The sequence below is a fragment of the Neovison vison genome, chromosome 8 (genome assembly GCF_020171115.1).
Source record: "Neovison vison isolate M4711 chromosome 8, ASM_NN_V1, whole genome shotgun sequence".
Lineage (NCBI taxonomy): Eukaryota > Metazoa > Chordata > Mammalia > Carnivora > Mustelidae > Neogale > Neogale vison.
Window position 1 is genome coordinate 115,264,159 of NC_058098.1, and position 21,181 is coordinate 115,285,339.

At 42.3% G+C, this 21,181-nt stretch overlaps 1 protein-coding gene across 5 annotated transcripts in view; it reads left to right on the forward strand.

Annotated features, from left to right (window-relative positions):
- RASGRP3 (RAS guanyl releasing protein 3) overlaps positions 1-18,760 on the forward strand; it is a 106,845-nt gene extending 88,085 nt beyond the window's left edge. For 4 of the 5 annotated variants that reach the window (XM_044261759.1, XM_044261758.1, XM_044261761.1 and 1 more), the window contains 6 exons: positions 1,521-1,636; positions 5,058-5,205; positions 10,142-10,178; positions 12,291-12,416; positions 12,755-13,119; positions 16,877-18,760. In XM_044261759.1, the coding sequence (XP_044117694.1) occupies positions 1,521-1,636; positions 5,058-5,205; positions 10,142-10,178; positions 12,291-12,416; positions 12,755-13,119; positions 16,877-16,885 (801 nt within the window). In that variant the 3' untranslated portion in view covers positions 16,886-18,760. The remainder of the gene's footprint in view (positions 1-1,520; positions 1,637-5,057; positions 5,206-10,141; positions 10,179-12,290; positions 12,417-12,754; positions 13,120-16,876) is intronic. The other variant, XM_044261762.1, reaches the window with a different exon arrangement.
- Positions 18,761-21,181: the final 2,421 nt, after the last annotated feature.

A 21,181-nucleotide genomic window follows, 5' to 3' on the forward strand; every position in this document is an offset into this window, starting at 1 on the left:
GATATTTTGCATTTCATGTAATAAAATGTTTCTACTTAGAGCTGCTGACTTTGATGTCAGTAGGCCTTTCCCACTCAAAGATAACAAAACGTAAAAATTATTTTTGTCTATTTACCTTTCATACTTTTATAGCTTTACTTATTTTTAAGGATTTTATTTATTTATTTGACAGAGAGAGAGAGATCACAAGTAGGCAGAGAGGCAGGCAGAGAGAGAGGGGGAAGCAGGCTTGCCGCTGATCAGAGAGCCCAATGCGGGGCTTGATACCAGGGCCCTGAGATCATGACCTGAGCTGAAAGCAGAGGCTTAACCCACTGAGCCACTCAGGCACCCCTATAGCTTTATTTTTTCCATTAAAATATTTAATGCATCTAGAATTTAGTTTCGGGGCAATTGATTTTGTAAGATTATTAGCCATTTAGCTCAACAGCAATTATTGGGTAATTTTTCATTTCCCTGTGGATTTAAAAAGATACTTTTTTGATATTCTAAATTCCTTTATAAACATGGATCTATTTTCAGACTCTGCTATCCGCAGTAAGTTACAGTACCATGTTGTTTCGATTAATGTAGCTTTGTAGATTATTTGATTTCTGATAGGACACCTTTTCCCTCATTACTTCTCATCTTAAACAATTTTAGGCTATTCTCAACATGTTTACTTCTGTTTGAACTTTGGAATCAGTTTGTTTATTTAAAACAAATTCCCGCTGGAATTCTATTGGAATTGCATTAAAAATATACTTGAATTTTTTTGGATACTTTAAAACTTTAAAGCTTCATTTTCTATCGGCATGGTATTGGCATTCGTGAATTCACCAAGCTTAAATATTACTAAAACTGAGGTCTCAGTTAGGCCTTACTTTCTTCAGGAAACTTTTTTTTTTTTTTTAAAGATTTTATTTATTTATTTGATAGAGAGAGATCACAAGTAGGCAGAGAGGCAGGCAGAGAGAGAGAGGGGGAAGCAGGCTCCCTGCCGAGCAGAGAGCCTGATGCGGGACTCGATCCCAGGACCCTGGGATCATGACCTGAGCTGAAGGCAGCGGCTTAACCCACTGAGCCACCCAGGCGCCCCTCTTCAGGAAACTTTTTAAAATCTCCCATCTCCACTCCTCCCCAGGACACCCTGTTTTTTGTTTTTAAAGATTTTATTTATTTATTTGACAGAGACAGTGAGAGAGGGAACGTAAGTAGGGGGAGTGATAGAGGGAGAAGCAGGGTTCCTGCCGAGCAGGGTGCCCAATACAGGGTTCCACCCCAGGACCCCTGGATCATGCCCTGAGCCAAAGGCAGATGCTTAACAATTGAGCCACCCAGGTGCCCCATGATACCCCATTTTTATCCTCACCATTGCACTTATCTTTTTATATCATAAAGGCTTCTCAATTTCATTATCTCCTACTGGATTCTGAGCTCTTCCATAGAACAATATGCTGGCTATCACTGCTTTCCCAATGACAAGTTCAGAGCCTTCCTCATAAATAGTTTTTCCATAAATATTTGTTTTTCCTTTACAGTCCGTGTTTAGAAACTATGACCACGACCATGATGGGTATATCTCCCAAGAGGACTTTGAAAGTATAGCTGCCAATTTTCCCTTTTTGGATTCCTTCTGTGTGCTGGACAAAGATCAGTAAGTTTTCATTTTGTTATATTTTAATGCAACTGTCCTGAAGCAGAAAATTAGTGTCAGAGGAGAACGTTTAGTGTACATTCGGACAGTTTCAATCCTAGGGCACTGATGAGACAAGTCTAATATTTCGCTGATTTTTTTCTTGGTGTCCACAAACATGAGGGGTTGGGCGAAATCACAGGACTGACTATACCATCAGTTGCAGTCCGAGTGCCCATTTGCAAATGACGCTGATTCTCCATCCCCACATTACTTCTGCTTAGCTATTTCATCAGCCCCCAAAACTCCATCAAAAAGTGCGAAGGAGAGGGGCGCCTGGGTGGCTCAGTGGGTTAAAGCCTCTGCTTTTGGCTTAGGTCACGATCCCAGGGTCCTGGGATTGAGCCTCACATCAGATTCTCTGCTCAGCGGGGAGACTGCTTCCACCTCTTTCTCTCTGCCTGACTCTTTGTCTACTTGTGGTCTCTGTCTGTCAAATAAATAAATAAAATCTTATAAAAAAAAAGAAAAGGAGTGTAGAGGAGAAATATCGTTATACCTAGGCTGGTAGAGTCCTCAGCATCAGTGGACCTGCGGGCAGGACTAGAACTCACCAAATAACTAAAATTATTTTAAATTACTTACAGTCTTCAGAAGAGCAGGTAATATCTACAGATAGCCAAGAAGTGCCCTTTCTTTGTTTCTCTCTTTCCTAGCTCAAGGCTGTTTTGATAAATGAAGTAAACATACATTTCTCTGTAGCCTCAAATGATTCCTGGAAAATTAAATGATCTTAGAGGCTAAGATCTAGCTCAGTAGAAAACAGTGGAAAATGAAACAATAGGGGGAAAAAATATATATATATATATATCAGAGAAACACTGGACTTAGAAATTTGACTGCTTCATTTTTGATTCTGTGAGATTAGTTCCTAGTTTAAAAATCATCTATAATGAGGTGCTAGATTTTATATTGATGAAATGTCCAAATCATATCACTTTAGAATTCTTTAATGTTTTTGTTGGTGTGAGAATTTTTTAAAAAACTAAATCTATAAGTAATTCAATACACCAAGGAAAGCCTTGATATTTTATCATAACATCTTAAAACCTTAATTCATCTTTATTGTATATCTAGAACAAAGAATACTTTTAAGATAAATTAAATTATTAGAAACATGAACCTCTTTTACAAAATAAAATTCAAGTTACTACCTGCTAACTACCGACTTCCCTTAGTTCATTTCTATCTGTGACATGTAGGTAAGACATGAACTTAAAATCACTTCCTACTTTTCATTTCTTGTTTCATTTCTTGTTTCATTTTCTTGTTTCTTTGATAGACCTGACACTTGTCCTGGCAAAGATATATAAATTTTATTTTTTTCTAAAAATGAAAGTTTGAAATATTCATAGCTTACGTGATTTTTGTTAGGTAAGCTGAGATACGTTGATGTTGAGAGGGGGGTAGAACATTCCAGAGGAGATTCTAGCAAGCTGTGGCTATCAGAAATATTGGTTTCTAGGTCTTCAGCCCAGCCATGCAAGCTGGAGTCCTGGGCATGTGAGCAAATTCTGATGGGAAAATTGAAAGGCACATGAGCTCAGGGCCCGAGAACTGCAGCTTGGGACTCTCCCCCCTACATTCAGCTGAAAGGAGGAAGTGGATCCTACAGGAAAGCCAGAGGAGGAGGAACATGGGAGACAGGAGAGAAACCAGGGCTGTGTGGAATCACACGGGTACGTGGAGGAGAAAGTGTCAAAAAGAAAAGAAACTTGCCTGCATGTCACATGCAGCCAGGAGGTTGACAACGTCAAGGATTGAGAAAAGGGGGCACCTGGGTGGCTCAGTCTGTTAAGCGTCTATCCCCAGCTCAGGTCATAATCCCAGGAGCCTGGGATCAAGCCCCACGTTGGGCTCCTTGCCCAGCAGGGAGACTGCTTTTCCGTTTCCCTCACTTCTCCCCCTGCTTTTGCATGCGCTCTCTCTCTCCCTTCTGTCAGATAAATAAATAAATGAATCTTAAAAAAAAGAGGGTCACCTGTGTGGCTCAGTCATTAAGCATCTGCCTTCGGCTTGGGTCATTATCCCAGGGTCCTGGGATCGAGCCCTACATCGGGCTCCCTGCTTGGCAGGAAGCCTGCTTCTCCTTCTCCCTCTCCCCAGCTTGTGTTCCCTCTATAGCTCTCTCTCCCTCTCTCTCTCTCTGTCAAATAAATAAATAAAATCTTTTTTTAAAAAAAAGAAGTGAGGAAAGGCCACTGAGGATGTCACCGTGACAGTTTCGACAGAACAGTAGGGTTAGAATCCTGGTCATATGGACTGAAAGTAATTGAAGGAAATGGAAAAGAAAAAAACCCTCTAAAAAATATTCTTCCTGAAAACTTTGGGAGTAAGAAAAGGAAGAGAGAAAAGACAGGTACCAGGGATGGAAGCAAGTTTAAAGAAAGACATTTTCCAGGGCGCCTGGGTGGCTCAGTGGGTTGGGCCTCTGCCTTTGCCTCAGGTCATGATCTCAAAGTCCTGGGATCGAGTCCCACATCAGGCTCTCTGCTCAGCGGGGAGCCAGCTTCCTCCTCTCTCTCTGCTTGCCTCTCTGCCTACTTGTGATCTCTCTCTCTGTCAAATAAATAAATAAATCTTAAAAAAAAAAAAAAAGAAAGACATTTTCCAGATGGGGAAGTGGCAAGCGTACTTGTACACAGAGGAAGGAGTGGGTGAAGAGACTGAGCGGAACATGGAAGGAGCTGTGTCCTGGGAGACTGCGGAGTTGGGTAGGGGAGCATGACTTCCTCAGAGACAGGAGGACGCAAGAGAGGACAGATGAGATCCAAAGGCATTCTGAATTGGCACAGAAGGGCACATGCTACGGCTCTTGCTGACATAGAGAGAAGGTGGTATGAAGACCACGTGCTTCAAGTGGATTTGATCTTCTTGATAAACAAGAAGTCTGGCTGTGTGCTGGTGGGTGTAACCAGAGGTTCTATGTGAAGATCTGAAAGAATCGTTCTAACAGATGGTCCATAAGCCAGTAAGACATGAATGAAAGATTACCAAAGCAGTGGCCCAGATGACGTCAGGCTGAATGAATTTGAAAATGATGGGCCCATTTATTACGGTTTTCTGCCGTTCTCCAGCAGCCTGATTCTTGCACACCCTGTTGCTAAGGGATGGGATAAAGGATATTTCCTTCTAGAAGCTTCCATTTGGTAATGAAGGAGAGTTCTATGCTGTGGACCACAGGATACACATACATCTCTTTTCTTTACTAAGAAAGCCTTTGCACCAAAAGCTGTCCTTCGAGGTCCTCTCCTTTCAGAAAGGAGAACACTGCCCACCTGCTTTTGACCACAAAGGTTTGGGGAGTTGTGTGATTACAGTGTGTCAGCCACCTCACAACATGGTCTTCAAAGATCCCTCCCTTCTCTGATTCTCTTCACAGGGATGGCCTCATTAGTAAAGACGAAATGATGGCTTACTTTCTGCGAGCTAAGTCCCAATTACACTGTAAAATGGGACCTGGATTTGTCCACAATTTTCAGGAGATGACCTATCTCAAGCCAACCTTCTGCGAACACTGTGCAGGATTTGTAAGTCCCTTTTCTATTGTTTTCTCTTGTGTGCAGTTATTTGCGCCTCATTCTGAGAAGATAGGAAGATGATACCCCAAACAAGTTCACTGTCTGCTTTAGATCAGAAGTAAACTATGATGGCTCCCTGAAATTAAAAATTAAGTTAAAAACAAAAGCAAAATCTGCAGGTTTCATTGTGTTCTTTCTAGGAATGCTGGGCTGGTGACAGGAAGGGATGGTGAGGATTGTTAACTCAAGAGAGCAGTTTGTTAATCCCTGCCAACGAAAGGTTCTGCCCAATGAGCCTTGGCATTCATCGTTAATACTCATAGTAGGTGCAATTAAGGGGGATTATTTATCTTAGCCAGTTCCTCCCAGTTCTTGTTTCATGTGCTGTCAGTCACTAGAAATCTATCATGGCATGGCTTAATGATTCATAACTCAAAAGGAAAAAAAATCTTTTTGGAGAGAAGATGGTTATAATAATAAATAACATTTATTTGGCACTCGACAGTAATGAAGTACTTCCATGCATGTTAGTGTAATTAATCCTCATAACTAGCTCATGAGGTGAATACTTCATTTTCTCCATTTGCCTATCAAGACAAAGGGGTCCAGAGAGGAAGGATAAGGGATCATACAGCCTGTAATTACCAGAGCCAGGACTCAATTGCAGGTGTTTTGACTCTAAATCCCTTGCTCTACTTATACCATGGCACGAATGAAGATTGTACACTTTGTTCCCCCACATTTGATAATTCTTTAGCAGCTAAGCACAGCGTTGGCTCTGATATTGAACCAAGAGTCATGGGCCCCAAAAGTCTAATTGTTACCCAAGTTTAGAAAATGAAAATGTGGTTCTCCAGATGCAGGTGGCCCAGCACCCAGCATGACGATTGCTCCTTCATCCAGATGCCAAAGCTCAGTTGTGTTAGCTTCATTCAACCATCAGGTTCCATTGGTGACCCATTTGAATTCACAGCTTCTACTATATGCTACTGCAAAAATTAGACTTTTCCCATCCTAGGCTGGAAGGACTGGCTTTGAGGAGCCCAAGGACAGGAGTTTGTGTTCAAGCACACACACACACACACCCCAAGAATAGGTAAATAAGAGGTAGTAGTCACCTCAAAGATGGCCCCGGGGGTCACTGCAGCTGATGTGGTCAAGGGGCAAGGCCAGCTCACCCAGCTGTCTTTGCCCACCCCAGAGAAGGAGAGATTCTATTTCTGTCAGCTTAACCGCTGGAATTTTATGGCCTGACCACTTTATCATACAACAGCTATGTCCCCTTTTTCATGTTTCTATCCTCTGATGGGAATTTTTGTTTCTATCTGATGTGAAAAATGCTAAATGGGATAGAACCACGTGCAGCTCTTCTGCAGAGCAGGGCCCAGGGAATCTGTTAGGCCGTGGCATAGCTCCACCCCAAAGTCAGGTGGAGACATCTGCTCTTTGGTATGGTGTGAGAGCTGGCGGGCTCTTATCAAATCTCAAGGTCTTATCCGTGCCCTCCAGTCCTTCTGGGTATCTCTTCCTTCTGTGGAGCCATGGGTTCTGTAGAAGCAACAATGAGGGGGTGCCTGGGTGGCTCAGTGGTTAGAGCTTCTGCCTTCGGCTCAGGTCATGATCCCAGGGTCCTGGGATCGAGCCTCACATCGGGCTCTCTGTTCAGCAGGGAGCCTGCCTCCTCCTCTTCTCTCTCTCTCTGCCTGCTTCTCTGCCTACTTGTGATCTGTCACATAAATAAAAAAAATCTTTAAAAAAAATAAATAAAAAGAAGCAACAACGAGGGATCTTTCCCAGGAGTTTCCACACTCCCCTTCCTGACTCATCAGAGCAGGTTTGCTCGTATCAGGTTCTTGATGCTTCTGTGATAAAGCTCTGGACTTGGAGTCTGGGACCCTGACTTTGAATCTCAAGTCTGCCCTTTTTAAGTTTTTGTCCTTGAGCAAATTACGGATCATCTTTGAGTCTCTGTTTTCCTATCTGTGAAAGGAGGTTTAAACTTACCATATCATAGAGCACCTCGTGGCTCAGTAGGTTGGGCATCTGCCTTTGGTTCAGGTCATGATCTCAGGGTCCTGGGACTGAGCCTCATGTCAGGCTCCTTGCTTAGAAAACAGTCTACTTCTCCCTCTCCCTCTGCGCCTCCCCCTGCTCATGCTCTCTCTCTCTCTCTCTCTCTCTCAAATAAAAGAAATCTTAAAAAAAAAAGAAAACTTACCATGTTGTTATGATAATTAAATGATATCAAGCATGCTCAGAGTTAATACTTCTCTTTTAAAAGTATTCCATGATTACTTTTAGAGTTTAACTGAGAATAAGTCATTTAAAGTTTTAATAGCCCTTTTTATTCTTTAAAATATATTTAATTTCATGGATGTGATTTAATTTAATCTTTACACACGCGCGCGCACACACACACACACAAGTTCATTGATTTTCAACGGGAATTTATAAGTTTAGATGTGTCACTGAAAGAATTGCGGGTGAAGGCAAGGAATCATTTTTCTGTGCCAGGACCACCTGCCTTTAAAATAAATTCCATTTTAAGGGTAAGCAAAACAAACACGATTTGAAGTATATTTATCTTAGAATTAGAATTCCCAAACTGAACGAGTTTTGCTAATTCCCTTATTTTGGGGTCTGGGATGGTAAGTGACTTCTGTACGATTGCAGGGAGCGTTAGCAGAAGGATCATGAGTCGTGCACACTCATGTGCACTGGACTCCCAGTCCAGTGCTCCTCACACCATAGTTCCCTCCAAATCCTAAAACAACCTGAGCTCTCAAATCAAAGGACTGTAGGAAATAGTCCTATACGCCCATCTCCATGAGGTCCCTGTCTCCTGTCATGGCTGGCACACTGACCCAGAGCCCCTTCCTGCCTTGTGTTGTCTCCTAGTCACTGAGGAGCGTTAGCAAGCAGTGCCGGGAGTGTCCCTCCTGATAGGACTCAGGCTTCATTCTGTGTTTTCTAGCAGTTCCTGAAACTATGCTAATACTGTGCCATATCTGGATATTAGAATTCTTCTTAAATCTTAACCTTCCTTGTCCTAAATCAGTGGTTTTTGCTCATACACAAAACACCCAAGAGCAGTGGCTTCCTCTCCTTCCCTCCTGTGATCCAAGTCTTCGTTCCCTGCTCACTAGCAGCAAGACCTTGCCAAGTGGCTTCACCTCTCCAGAGCCTGGTCTATACATACGTAGCGTTCAGCGAGTGAGTACACATAAAAAGCTTAAGACTGTGCCTCTCACACAACAGAAGTTCAATATGTAAGCTATCATTATTATGGTTATTTCTATCATCAAGGGCCCTGTGAGGAAACAATGTCTTTATCACTGCAGAGTTTCCCAGATGTGGGACCTTGCAGATTATTTAATTTTCTGGACCATCCCACTCACCATTTATGCGCGATTATGTTGAAGATCCCTGAATCTCTGACATGCTATGATTACCCCAATGCCACTTCCCTTTTCTGTATAGACTGCTTCTGACCTCTTCCCGTCACTGACTTACTGAGGCCTTGCTTCCACTTAGTTGTCTTAATAATCCTTCCTTCCCAGGACACATTTCCATCTTAATAATGTACTCTGAAGGACCCGATAACTTTTTTTTTTTTTAAAGATTGCATTTATTTATTTGTGTGAGAGAGAGAGCACAGGCAGGCAGAGTGGCAGGCAGAGGCAGAGAGAGAAGCAGGCTCCCCGAAGAGTAAGGAGCCCGATGCGGGACTCGATCCCAGGACCCCGGGATCATGACCCGAGCCGAAGGCAGTGGCTTAACCGACTGAGCCACCCAGGCGCCCCAGGACCCCATAACTTTTAAGGCTCAAAGGAATCACTTTCCGCTGGTGGAATTTCCGGGTAAGAGGGTAAGGATCAGTCTTCTTGATGCCTCGAGTCACTTCACACTGGCAACTCTTCATTCTTCTTACGGGGAGGGTCGTGATGACCCCACTCAGGGCATTGGTCCCCTATCACACATGTAAATGACACCACCATCAGCCCCGTAGGCCACCGGCCCTGTTTCTTTCAAAATCATTTTATTCAATAGATATCAATCACCTAACCTAACCACTAAAAGGTTAAAAACGGGAGTTCTTCCAGCTTGAGTTAAACCCACTGAATTCATCAATATTATATGTTTCTGTCTGGGGGAGCCACGTGCCATGCTGAGGGAGACACAGGGAAGAACATGGTGTGTCAGGATGGTGAACACACTACCCGCAGGATGATCCTCTGAATCAGTTGGGCAAACACCCCCCTTCTTAAACTGTGGGCCCCTGCATCTCTCCTGAGACACTCCTCACTTCCTACATCCTGCTTCCTGTGTGGTTGGCAGAATCATAGCCTTAACTGCATCAACCTGAGCCCTGACACAGGCCAAACACTGAGCAATCAGAGAATGGATGCATGAACAAATAGATCTTTTCCCTTTTCTGTATTCTTTCAAGATACAAATGCTACTTTGAAAAGAACCTAGTGCCACGCAAATGCTTTAGTGGGATATACGTCTCATCCGTTGCCTAATTTCCTGTAGGGGGCGCCAAGAGCAGCTGGAGTGATTCAAAAGAAGGCAGAGGGAGCTGGGGGCTTCCAAAAACAGAGTTTCCCCACTGTGCATTGTGCTGAGAGCGCACCATACCAAAAGCCAATAAATGTACCCGTGTCAGTTTCCCATCCTGGCTCCCATTTGGCTTCCAGAAAGAAAAGGGAAGCAAAGCTGTTATCACCCCAGCTGGAGTGAGCTTCTGTCTGACAGGAAGGGTGTCAGGATCAGCTACATCCTGTTTGTGCTCTGCCAACCATCATGCTTCCCAGGACTTACTTCCTTCTCTCTGGCTGTGGGGTGGCTGGGGGAGGGATTGGTGGGGGCTGTTGTTTGTTTGTTTGTTTGTTTCCAGATTTTAATTCAGGTTCTCTGACATTCTTTTGTCTCTTGTTAACAGCTTTGGGGCATAATCAAGCAAGGATACAAATGCAAAGGTAAATCAATGTTATTTTGTAAAATTTTAAAATGTGACATTTGGGGCAGGAATCAAATCTGTCTGATGAAACCACAAAAACTCTTGGCATCATGGAGAAAGAACCCTGTTCTTTGGGCCACGGGCAACTGAAGAGATAACACGTCTAGGAAGAAAAATCCAACAACTTGGAATTTTGGAGAGTCCCAATTGGAATTTTATAGTTTGCTGCAAGAGCAAGCAAACCACCCTTATCAACCCACATACATGTGGCCCCATCTCTAGGATGACTATGAATCCTCAGCACAGAATTAGGGTGGGGGTTCTGGAGTGGGACAGGCCTAACCAAAATACCATATAAAAGAACTTTGTCCTTCATGGGAATAAGCAGACACTCATTCCCATAATACGTATGCCTTTCTGTCCGCTCTCATAGGTAGCTTTTCCTATCTCCACCAAATCACAGATGATGATGAGAAAAGAAGAGAAGCCTTAAAACTTATTTTTGTCCCTTTCAGTGAATTTGTTCATATAGTTCCCCATTTAATTGAAATTTAGAAACAAATAAATATATACTTGATATATAAATATCAATCAAGTATATCAAGTATAAATATATACTTGATAAATGCAATACAAATTCATCTCAATAAGCCTCAGGACTTTGTTACTGTGTATGCATATATGATCATCATTTATTACCGGTATTTACGAAATTGCTGGACAGTTAATGCACATTATTTGTACTGGTGGTTTTAAGAATCTGACAATGCTCTTGAAAGATATAGCTACAATAGGAAACATCTTCATCACAAAATGCCTTCAGATTAATAGTATTCCTTTATGGTGCCTCCCCCTCCCCCAGCTCTTTTTCAGGATTTGGCCCTTGTGTTATATGAACAGAGTTCCCTGAAGCTAGGTGGGAGCCACCTTTTAGTCTCAAAAACCTTCCCTTTAATTTCTGGTATTCATTGTCTGAGTGTAACTTCGATTTTTACTTGCAAGCTGCAAAGATACTGCAGTATCTTACCACCTAGCCATAGTCTTATTCTGGTTTCTGACCCTTATCCTCTAAAAAGACACACACACACACACACACACACACACACACACTTTTATGAAGATGAAAATCAATTAAGCCCTTGGATCATCTTTGTATATGCAGTATTTTCTCTTAAAGGCAATGGAATGAAAAACCTAATTAAAATAGACTGAACATTTCATTATAATTAGGTCTTTCCATGATGTCATTACAAGAGCATTTGAAATAAGACCATTTGGAGGGAAAGCAAGTATTAGAAAAAATTAGAAAGGTCCTGTTTGATAGTGAGCGAGAAATATGCCTTTAAATTGATCCTATCTGTTCAGTAATTCTAAGAGAAATGTAGGACCCTCTATGGGAACTAATTGTGTTGCTGTTTTCCAAAGCAGCCAAAGTTTTCTACCCCAAGTAGCAATTAATAGTCTACTTTGTTAACTAAAGCGATCTAATGGGACTTTTTCAGTCTGCTGCTACTTCAAAGCCATAGTCAAATCTGGAACCTGACCCTGGGCATAAACCCACCTTGTTTTCTGTTTCTATGGCAAAGAAAGAAAGCAGGAGATAAAATCACTTGTTCTGGAAAAGATTTGGAGGAATGAAGAAGAATAAAAAAAAAATGCAAGTGAATACTGAATGAACACCTCGCTGTGACTGATCAGAGGTGGCTGTGGGTCCTGGGAGACACAGGAAGCCGGGGTTTCTTTGCCTCATTCTGGCTCAGGGAGCCTCTTGGTGGAGAATGTGTCTGGGCCTGGGAGAGAACCCCAATCCCATGGGATTTCCATTCTGTTTGGGGCAAAGGCAATTCCCCAGTAGGTCTGTCCCCTGCTCGTTTGCTCCCTAGCACCTCAGTCAATTGTGCAGAGGAAGAAGTCGAGGAAATGTGAGAGAAACCCCAAGAAGGCTAACAAGCCCCACTGGCCCTTTTCCAGCTCCTGGCCACACCCGGGAGGCCTTGGCCAGACTCTGAGTCAACACAGGAAGGGAGACGGGAGGCCACAGCTGGCAGCTCAGGTGGCACCCGGGAAACCCAGGCAGCACCCGATGCCCATGGTTCCCACTAATCATCTGTGATACTGTGGAATTTTTCAGACTGTGGAGCCAATTGTCACAAACAGTGCAAAGACCTCCTGGTTCTGGCCTGCAGGAGACTGACCCGGGCGCCCTCCTTGGGTAGTAGTCATGGGTCACTGCCCGGAAGTCCCTCGCTGCCCCCAGGTAATAGCCTCTGCTTTCTTTTCTACCTTGATTTCTTTCTGCTCGCCTTCTTGCACTTGGGCTTCCATTGGGTTCTGGATCTGAACCTGGTCAGTGTCATTATCGACATCAAGACCTACTTCCGGGAGAGTAGCTATGGCTACAGCCTTGATGCCCACTTGCTGCTCTCTGCTTTCGGGTCTCACTTCTACGCAACTTCCCTGCAGCCCATTTAGGTCTGCCTCTGGTCTGTCCCCCTAGGGCCTTGACCAACAGACTCCTGTTGTTTGCCCCAACTTTGATGGTTCACTCGAAAGTGATCAGATGTCAAATAATCACAACAGCCTTCCCCCCTCCAGTGCAGGATGAGGTGTTCGAGTTCCCCGGCGTCGCTGCTGGACACCGAGACCTGGACAGCAGAGCCATCACACTGGTCACAGGCTCTTCTCGCAAGATCTCCGTGCGGCTGCAGCGGGCTACCACCAGCCAGGCCACCCAGACCGAACCCGTATGGCCCGAGGCCGGCTGGGGGGACTCAGGGTCCCACACCTTCCCCAAAATGAAATCCAAATTCCATGACAAAGCAGCAAAGGACAAAGGTTTTGCCAAGTGGGAAAACGAGAAGCCCAGAGTGCAGGCTGGCGTGGATGTTGTCGACCGGGGCACGGAGTTCGAGCCGGACCAGGATGAAGCAGATGCCGGTGAGACAAGACAGGACGGTGAGGTCAGTGCTGGGTCAAACCACAAGTAACATCACAAGAAAGAGAATGAGAGGGGCGGAGATGAGCATTATAGTGAGTCCAGGAGACAGCCAGTTTTGAGAGCCGAATCGTTAGGCATTAACACATACCACTTTACATCTTGCTGTTGGCTAGTTTTGTGATCCCAGGAAAATGACTTCTTTTCTTTGCAGCACAGTTTCATCATGTCTAAAATGGAACCAGATGGGTTCTAAAGCTTAGTGAGGTTCCCATTTCTGGGTACTGAAATGATGTCCCAGGGATCCATGACTTACTGCATGTATCCAAGAGACCAATGCCCTGTACCAACCAGTGTAGTTTTCCAAGCTAGAATCAGGGCCAAACTCGGGATCGGGGAGGGAGAGTGATGGGCAATGGAAGCAAAAGATTTGCAGATAGAGAAGCGGCATTGGAAACTCTTGCCCTCAATAAAAAATTTAAAAAAAAAAAAAAGGCTTTTGACAGCATCATGGAGAAGGGGGTGGTGAGAAGCATAGACATGAGCGCCTCAAGGTTCTATAAGCCAGGCTCTGGCTCCGCATAAATATTACAGTCACATCTTCCAAGCATATGGAATTTGTTAGAATAAGCAGAAAATATAAATTGACTCAAGATAGACTTAGATAAATTTATTAGTCAACAGTCCGTAGTGTATTAAGAAAAAAGATTTGGGGAAATTGGTGTCGTATTCCTAACCTTTCAAGCGGTGCCATGGAGGGCAGCCATCGCCTCTCTATGGAGTCGTCGTCATAAACAGAATTATTGGGTTAGGCAAAGATCCTACTGGATCAAGCCAGTACTCTTTATTCTTATGGGTGGTCCTCCACATTCCATTCTGTAGGTCACCTAAACACACAGTCTCCTTGGTTTCGCACCATGAGAAAAATCCCGATGACCTTTAACCAAAATTCCTCTAGTTCCTTCCTCATTGAAGATCATTAATAAGGAGGCCACAATTTATCTTCAGTTTTAGGCAGTTTACTCTAAGTTCCTGCTGAGCCATTTCTTTTTCCTTTCTTTTAACATCAGCTTTTGAAAACACCATAATTGAAACCTCATTTATGTACTATAAAACATACTCATTTGGAGGCGCCTGGGTGGGTGCCTCAGTGGGTTAAGCCTCTGCCTTTGGCTCAGGTCGTGATCCCAGGTCCTGGGATCAAGCCCCGCATCGGGCTCTCTGCTCAGTGGGGAACCTGCTTATCTCTCTCTCTCTCTCTGTGCCTCCCTTTCTGCCTACTTGTGATCTCCCTCTGTCTGTCAAATAAATAAAATCTTGAAAAAAAAAAACCCCACATACTCATTTAGACTGTATATATAGGGTGCCTGGGTAGCTCAGTGGATTAAGCGGCTGCCTTCGGCTCAGGTCATGATCCCAGGGTTCTGGGATCGAGCCCCACATCGGGCTCCCTACTTAGTGGGGAGCCTGCGTCTCCCTCTCCCTCTGCCTGCCACTCTGCCTACTTGTGCTCTATTTCTGTCAAATAAATAAAATCTTTTTAAAAATAAATAAATAAAGTGTATATGTAATTCATTGGTTTTCAGTAGTCACAGAGATACACAACCATCATTACAATCTAATTACAGAATTTTTATATCATCCTCTGGGGGTGCCTGGATCGTTCAGTTGGTTGAGCATCAGACTTTTGATTTTAGCCCAGGTCATGATCTCAGGTTCGTGGGATCATACCCCACATCAGGCTCCATGCTCACTGTGGAGTCTGCTTGTCCCTCTCCCTCTATTCCTCTCTCCACCCACTCGTGCTCTCTCTTGCTCTAAAATAAGTAAATTAAATTGTTCAAAAAAAGAAAAAGAACATTTACATCATCTCCGAACATACCCATTAGCAGTCACAGCTCATCTCCCCTACCTCATCCCAACCCTAAGTAAACCACTAATTTACTCTCTGTCCCTATAGATTTGCAATGCCAACTTTATTTTTAACATTTCTTCGTTGATCATCTTGGCAAGTATTTCAGTCCTATCCTTCCATTTCTTCTACTGGCCTGGCATAGTTCAAACTGGGAATATAAAGGTGAATAAGAAAATGTTCCTGATACTATGACAGAAGAAGATATCTAGGGGAAGGGATCTTAACTTGCAGTCTCAAGAAGGGCCTCAAGGAATTCATGAAACTGTATTATATTTTATATGAAATTATGGATATATGCTCATTTTGGAAAAAGGGTCCACAGTATTGAGCAGATGCTGAAGGGGGTCTATGACCCCTCAAAAAAGTGAGAAGCTGCTGTGCAAGATTCTTTGAAATAGTGCTAGTCATTCCATTACTGCCTCAGCCTATAGAGGCTGTTTCCATGAGCAATGGAGTTATAATTAAAATCTCAGGAAAAACAAGAGATTCTACAGGCAGAGTCATAGGATGCCTACCTAGAGCTTTCAAGATGGTGCTCACCTTGTAGACCACCTCTGAATTCAGGGGAGTACCTGCTTTTGCTTAATAAATAGTGAAATGAGCTATGAGCTCACTTCTATTCTCCTAGCACTGTTCAGGGTACTTAAACCTTGCTCCGGGACTAGGAGAAATTCATGACCTGTTCAATGTAGGACAATCACTTACATGAGTAGGATTTCCTGATCTTCAGTCTTTATAAGGAAATAGAGACAAAGATCTGGATTTTTTAAATTTAATTTTATTCTTTGAAAATCAAGTATTTATATTCAAGTATTGTCTCATCCTTTCAATTTTCTCATGTCATAAATCATAGGGATGGTTCACTGACTACTAGTATTTAATTTCATGTGTGCTAATTAAAGAACACAATATGTTTGTATATGTAATGCATATGGTATACAGTGTCCTCATCCAAATCAGTAACAGATGAAAAGATAATTACCCTTGTTGAGGAAAAAGGAAAAAATGTGATGAAATTACATCAGAGTTGAATATGTAGACAAAGGGGTTTTCATATTTAAGAACCTTTTTTCTGCCAGGCAAGGCAATGACTGGCATTCGGAGAAGTGATCTACAGATTTATTATGTAGACTCAGATAATGTCTGTGGTCCTATGAGTAAAAATGAGAAACTGACAGAAAAGAAAGCTATGTTTGTAATCTGTGTATTTCCTTTGGTGGAGTTCCAGGATTTAAACTCATTTTAAAATCTGAGGGTCTGAACATTTTTTGTGACTATGTATATCATTTCACCAATGATCACTGAGGCACTGGATGGCAGGGACAAATGTCAGGTCATGATTGCTCTCTTGGCAGTAAGAACATGTCTATTTTCCTTATAATGCTTCTTTGTTTTCCCTTATCTTCTGTTAAATCTAGTTAACAAATATTGTAGAAGGGCTAGGAAATCCTGGAGTAAACAGTCTGATATGTTTATGTATATCTCTCCCTATGTATCTCTCTATATATCTATGCAGATCCATATTGTATTCCCTCACAGATTTTCTCAGTATCCTTATACAGATTTATGCTGTGGATTTCTAAGAGGGAAACTTCAACAAGAAGTATTTCATAGACCAGTGTCTTGGGATGCACCTTATTTAAGGGGCATTAATGTAAAGGACCTTGTTGGACTCCATAAGATTTAAGATTTCATTAGCTGGGTAGATAGACTACATGGTCTTTTCATTCCCTCTAAATCTTAAGGGTACAAAGTACTAATGATTTGAGATATTCCCTCAAATGTAACCGATAAGCCACTATCTAAGAATATTCTTGTTTGGTTAAATGTGACCCAGCCATACAACAGATTCTGATTCATATTTCAGGATGGCTGACTTCGGGCTGAGGACACTGGAGGCAATGATGTCAGCATTTGGAAGGAGCACGATGAGAAAGTGTGAAGAATTCTCCAACTCAGGAAGTTATCTGGAAATATATCTTGGACTTTTACTGCCTGATGACTCCATGGTTTCCCTGATTGGACTATGGGACCGAGGATTTACCATATGAACTATTTATTTCCTCCTCCCAGGCCCTAGTTCAGGTGTCACCAGGTCTGGGTGATGTAGTTGGTAGATGTATCCTGTATCTTTCCCATTTATATATGAGTGAAGTGAAAGCCTTTCTGCATGTACTTGATACACATTCTCTAAACTCTACTTTTTTGTGAGAATATTATTTCAGTATTTTTGTAAACTTTTGGTGGAGAAGTCAGTTTAGAGGGGTTTTGTTGTTGTTGTTGTTTTGTACTTTTTGGATGGGACCAGGACTTATTTTCTTGAGGGACAAGAAAGCTCTTTAGATCCTGGAATGAGGTGTTTCTTCTAACACAAAGAGATGTTTACATTGTTCTTATCCTACAGTGGCTATTACAATGTGTAACAAGTCATACATTTATATTCACATAAGTCTTACTAGTTCTGCATCATAAGGAAGCTATGACACAGCCATGAAAACTCTCCTGATATTTATAATTGTTGTGAGGGAAAATTAAGTGTACTTGTCTTAGCTTTGTCTTTGTCTTTCTTAAGACTCCCGTTAAGATTGCCAGTAAAAAATGTGGATAGTGATTACAAAATCAATTAAGTTTTCGGGGAATAAAATTTAGGAGAAAAGCAAACCACTTAGTGAAATGAAAAACAACCAGCAATTCTTTAAAAACTCAAAACAGTTTTAAGAACTTTATTGAAAATGAAAAATTTGGGTTATAAAAGAGAGCTTTTGTCCTCTTCCTAAGAAATTTCCATCCATAATTAAAGAATAATCATAGAAATCAAATCATCAGGAACCACCTTGGATTAATACTATTTCATTTCAGCTTTTCAAGTATCAGTATTTTCAGTGTCTCCCTTTTACCTAAACAACTACACATGGGTCTGGTTTTTACATGATCAGAGGACAAAGAACTTAGTTCAAGGTGTTCAAATAGGGAAAATAGATTGAGCCACTGGACGAGGGGAATGACCTGCTGCCATGTGGCCAGTGAGAAATTGTACCCACAGAAGTGCACTGGGAGTTCAGATGTGTCTACCATGTAAGACTGAATTTATTTCTGTTTGGCGCAGTCACTTCAGTAAAGAAATACCTTTCTTCTTTTTTTCCATTATATAAAATTGAGGACAGTTCTACTCACCCAACACTTGACCACCTGCTTGGGGCAGGTCCTGTGGTAGATCACAAAGACAAGCAACATTTGATTTCTACCCTCTGAAGAGATGGTGCCTTAAAGTACACTTCTGGATTTGCTAAGACAGACTTAATTGTGCCAAACAGATTGAGAAATCGATTTGCAGAAATATTGCAAATTAAATGAAGTTATTAGTTGAGGGAGCTTTGAACAAGCTACGTAATAAGAGAACTCACCATTTGCAAAGCACCTCAGAAAGCAAGCAGCCATCCCCAAGTGTTGGCTCTGTGTGTATATATTATCTATTCCTAGTCACAAATGCAATGAAATACAAACAGAAAATGGCCATTGAAGTACATGAAACATTCTTGTTTTTTTTTTTTTTATTTTAAGAAAATTCAGGAAGAAAACTTGGATTGTTCTTTTTCCTCTCAAAGTGATTATTTCACTAGTCACTTAGTTTGGGTTATTTTTGAGTTTTCATATATAAGAAGAGTTTTATATTGTCAGCCTTCCTGTGACAAAGATGCTAAATGTACTTCAACTAAAAAAGAAAGAAATATAAACAACAAAGAAAATGAAACAAATGTATATTTGTGTGCAGACGTGTATACACACACAGGTACACAGGTACACACACACACTACTGTTACGAATTTGCTAAAGAAGAATCTGTGTCCACAATGAAGCTTCTTTGTAATGTTGGTTACATTATTTACTCACAATCGGTGGTGACTCTGAGGTTTCCGATCTGTCAGTTTCCCATTACTAGTAAGATAAGTAAATTCTTACTTATCAGTGAAGGGAAAAGAACTATGACGTCTGGTCCCTCCAGACCTCCCTTTTGTAGCTTTAATGATCATTAATACCTTTTAGGTGAAAGGCAAAAGCGAAACCAGACTCTTCACAGTGACTGTCTTTAGATACCAGGAGAGAGTATGTTAGACGCTGCAACCGGGACTACCTTAAAGAATGTACAAATTGGACTGATGCTTTTTTTTTTTTTTTTAGATCTGCCTAATCAGAGGGTGGGCCTAATTGTTGTTGAACACTTTATGTTAGTGGTGGCCTCCTGATGCAATAATGTCCCCAGATGTCCAGGGTAACGGAGTCTTTCCAAAGGTCCAAAGGGCTTGCTGTGTAACAGTGAAGGTAGGACACCTATGAAAGGGAGCACCCAACTGTTGTTGGTGGTAGAAACCTTAGCATTCCTAAAACAAACACACTGATTTTTGATTAAGAAGGTAAATTCGGTGAAGAGAGATATTGCAACATGCCGCTGGCATCTAATTCGCAATCAGATTTAAATCCTGTCTCTGGGGGTGCCTGGGTGCCTCAGTGGATTGAGCCGCTGCCTTCGGCTCAGGTCATGATCTCAGGGTCCTGGGATCGAGTCCCGCATCGGGCTCTCTGCTCAGCAGGGAGCCTGCTTCCTCCTCTCTCTCTCTGCCTGCCTCTCTGCCTACTTGTAATCTCTCTCTGTCAAATAAATAAATAAAATCTTTTAAATAAATAAATAAATAAATAAATCCTGTCTCTGAACAAAAAAATTAAAAAGTTAAAAAAATAAATCCCGTCTCTGCCAGTTATAGTTGTGAAACCCTGGGCAAGTCATGTACATCTGTTGGAGGCTCAATTTCCTCCTTTGACAACAAGAGATTTCACCACCTTCCTCAACTACTTCACAGAGCTGTTGGAAAGATCAGGTCGAATACTCTATGGCAGCTGGCTTGAAACTTCAAAAATAAAATGTAATTAAAAAAAAAAGAGGGGGCGCCTGGGTGGCTCAGTGGGTTAAGCCGCTGCCTTTGGCTCAGGTCATGCTCTCAGAGTCCTGGGATCGAGTCCCGCATCGGGCTCTCTGCTCAGCAGGGAGCCTGCTTCCCTCTCTCTCTCTGCCTGCCTCTCTGTCTACTTGTGATTTCTCTCTGTCAAATAAATAAATAAAATCTTTAAAAAAAAAAAAAAGAGGGACGGAGCAGTTCTGGATCACATGAAACGCATTAACCAAATGAAACACAACAGCCACATAATATGTTGTAAACCTTGATGGGATTTTGGATCAAAAAATAAATAAAGCAGACACTTTGGGGGCAGCAATTAGGGAAATTTAAATACGGACGTCAGCAATCCCCCTTCTCTGCAGCTCTGATTTCCACAGTTCCAGTCACCTGTAGGCAACACTGCTGGGAGCAGGTGCTTCTCCTTCTGACCCATTCAGAGGTCAATAGTGGCCTAATGCAACGTCAGACGTTGGGCGTTGGACGTCAGACGCGGCAACATTTAGCCTCACAACGCAGGCGTCACTTCACTTCCTCTCACCATCATGGAGGCAGATTGTCATGTGACAGAGGACGAAGGGTGAGTACAGCCCAATAAGATATTTTGAGAGCGACCACATTCACATATTTTCATTACAGTGATTTTGTTATGCTCCATTTGGTTATTCGGTATTGTTGTTAAGCTCTTACTATGCCTAATTTATATATTAAACTTTATCATAGGAATGCCTGGGTGGCTCAGTTGGTTAAGCACCTTCCTTCAGCTCGGGTCATGATCCCAGGGTCTTGGAATCGACTTCCACATCGGGCTCCTGGCTTAGTGGGGAGGCTGCTTCTCCTGCCTGTCTCTCCCTCTGCCTGCTGCTCCCCCTGCTTGTGCACATACTCTCTCACACACACAAAATAAAATAAAATAAAATAAAGCTTTATCATAGGTACATATGTAGAGGAGGAAATGTAACACCCATAGGTTTCAGTACTATCTGCAGTTTTAGGGGGCTCCTAGAACATATTCTCCTCTGAGGGGACAAAGTGTGTATGTTAAATAACTTACTGAATGAAAGTTTATTCACTTCAGAGTGATAATGACTTTATGATTACATAAGAGAACATTTTCATTTTGGGGAAATGCCTGCTAATGTACTTAGGGTTGAAGTATATCTGTATTTACTTTAAAATTTTCAGTGAAGGGACGCCTGGGTGGCGCAGTTGGTTGAACGACT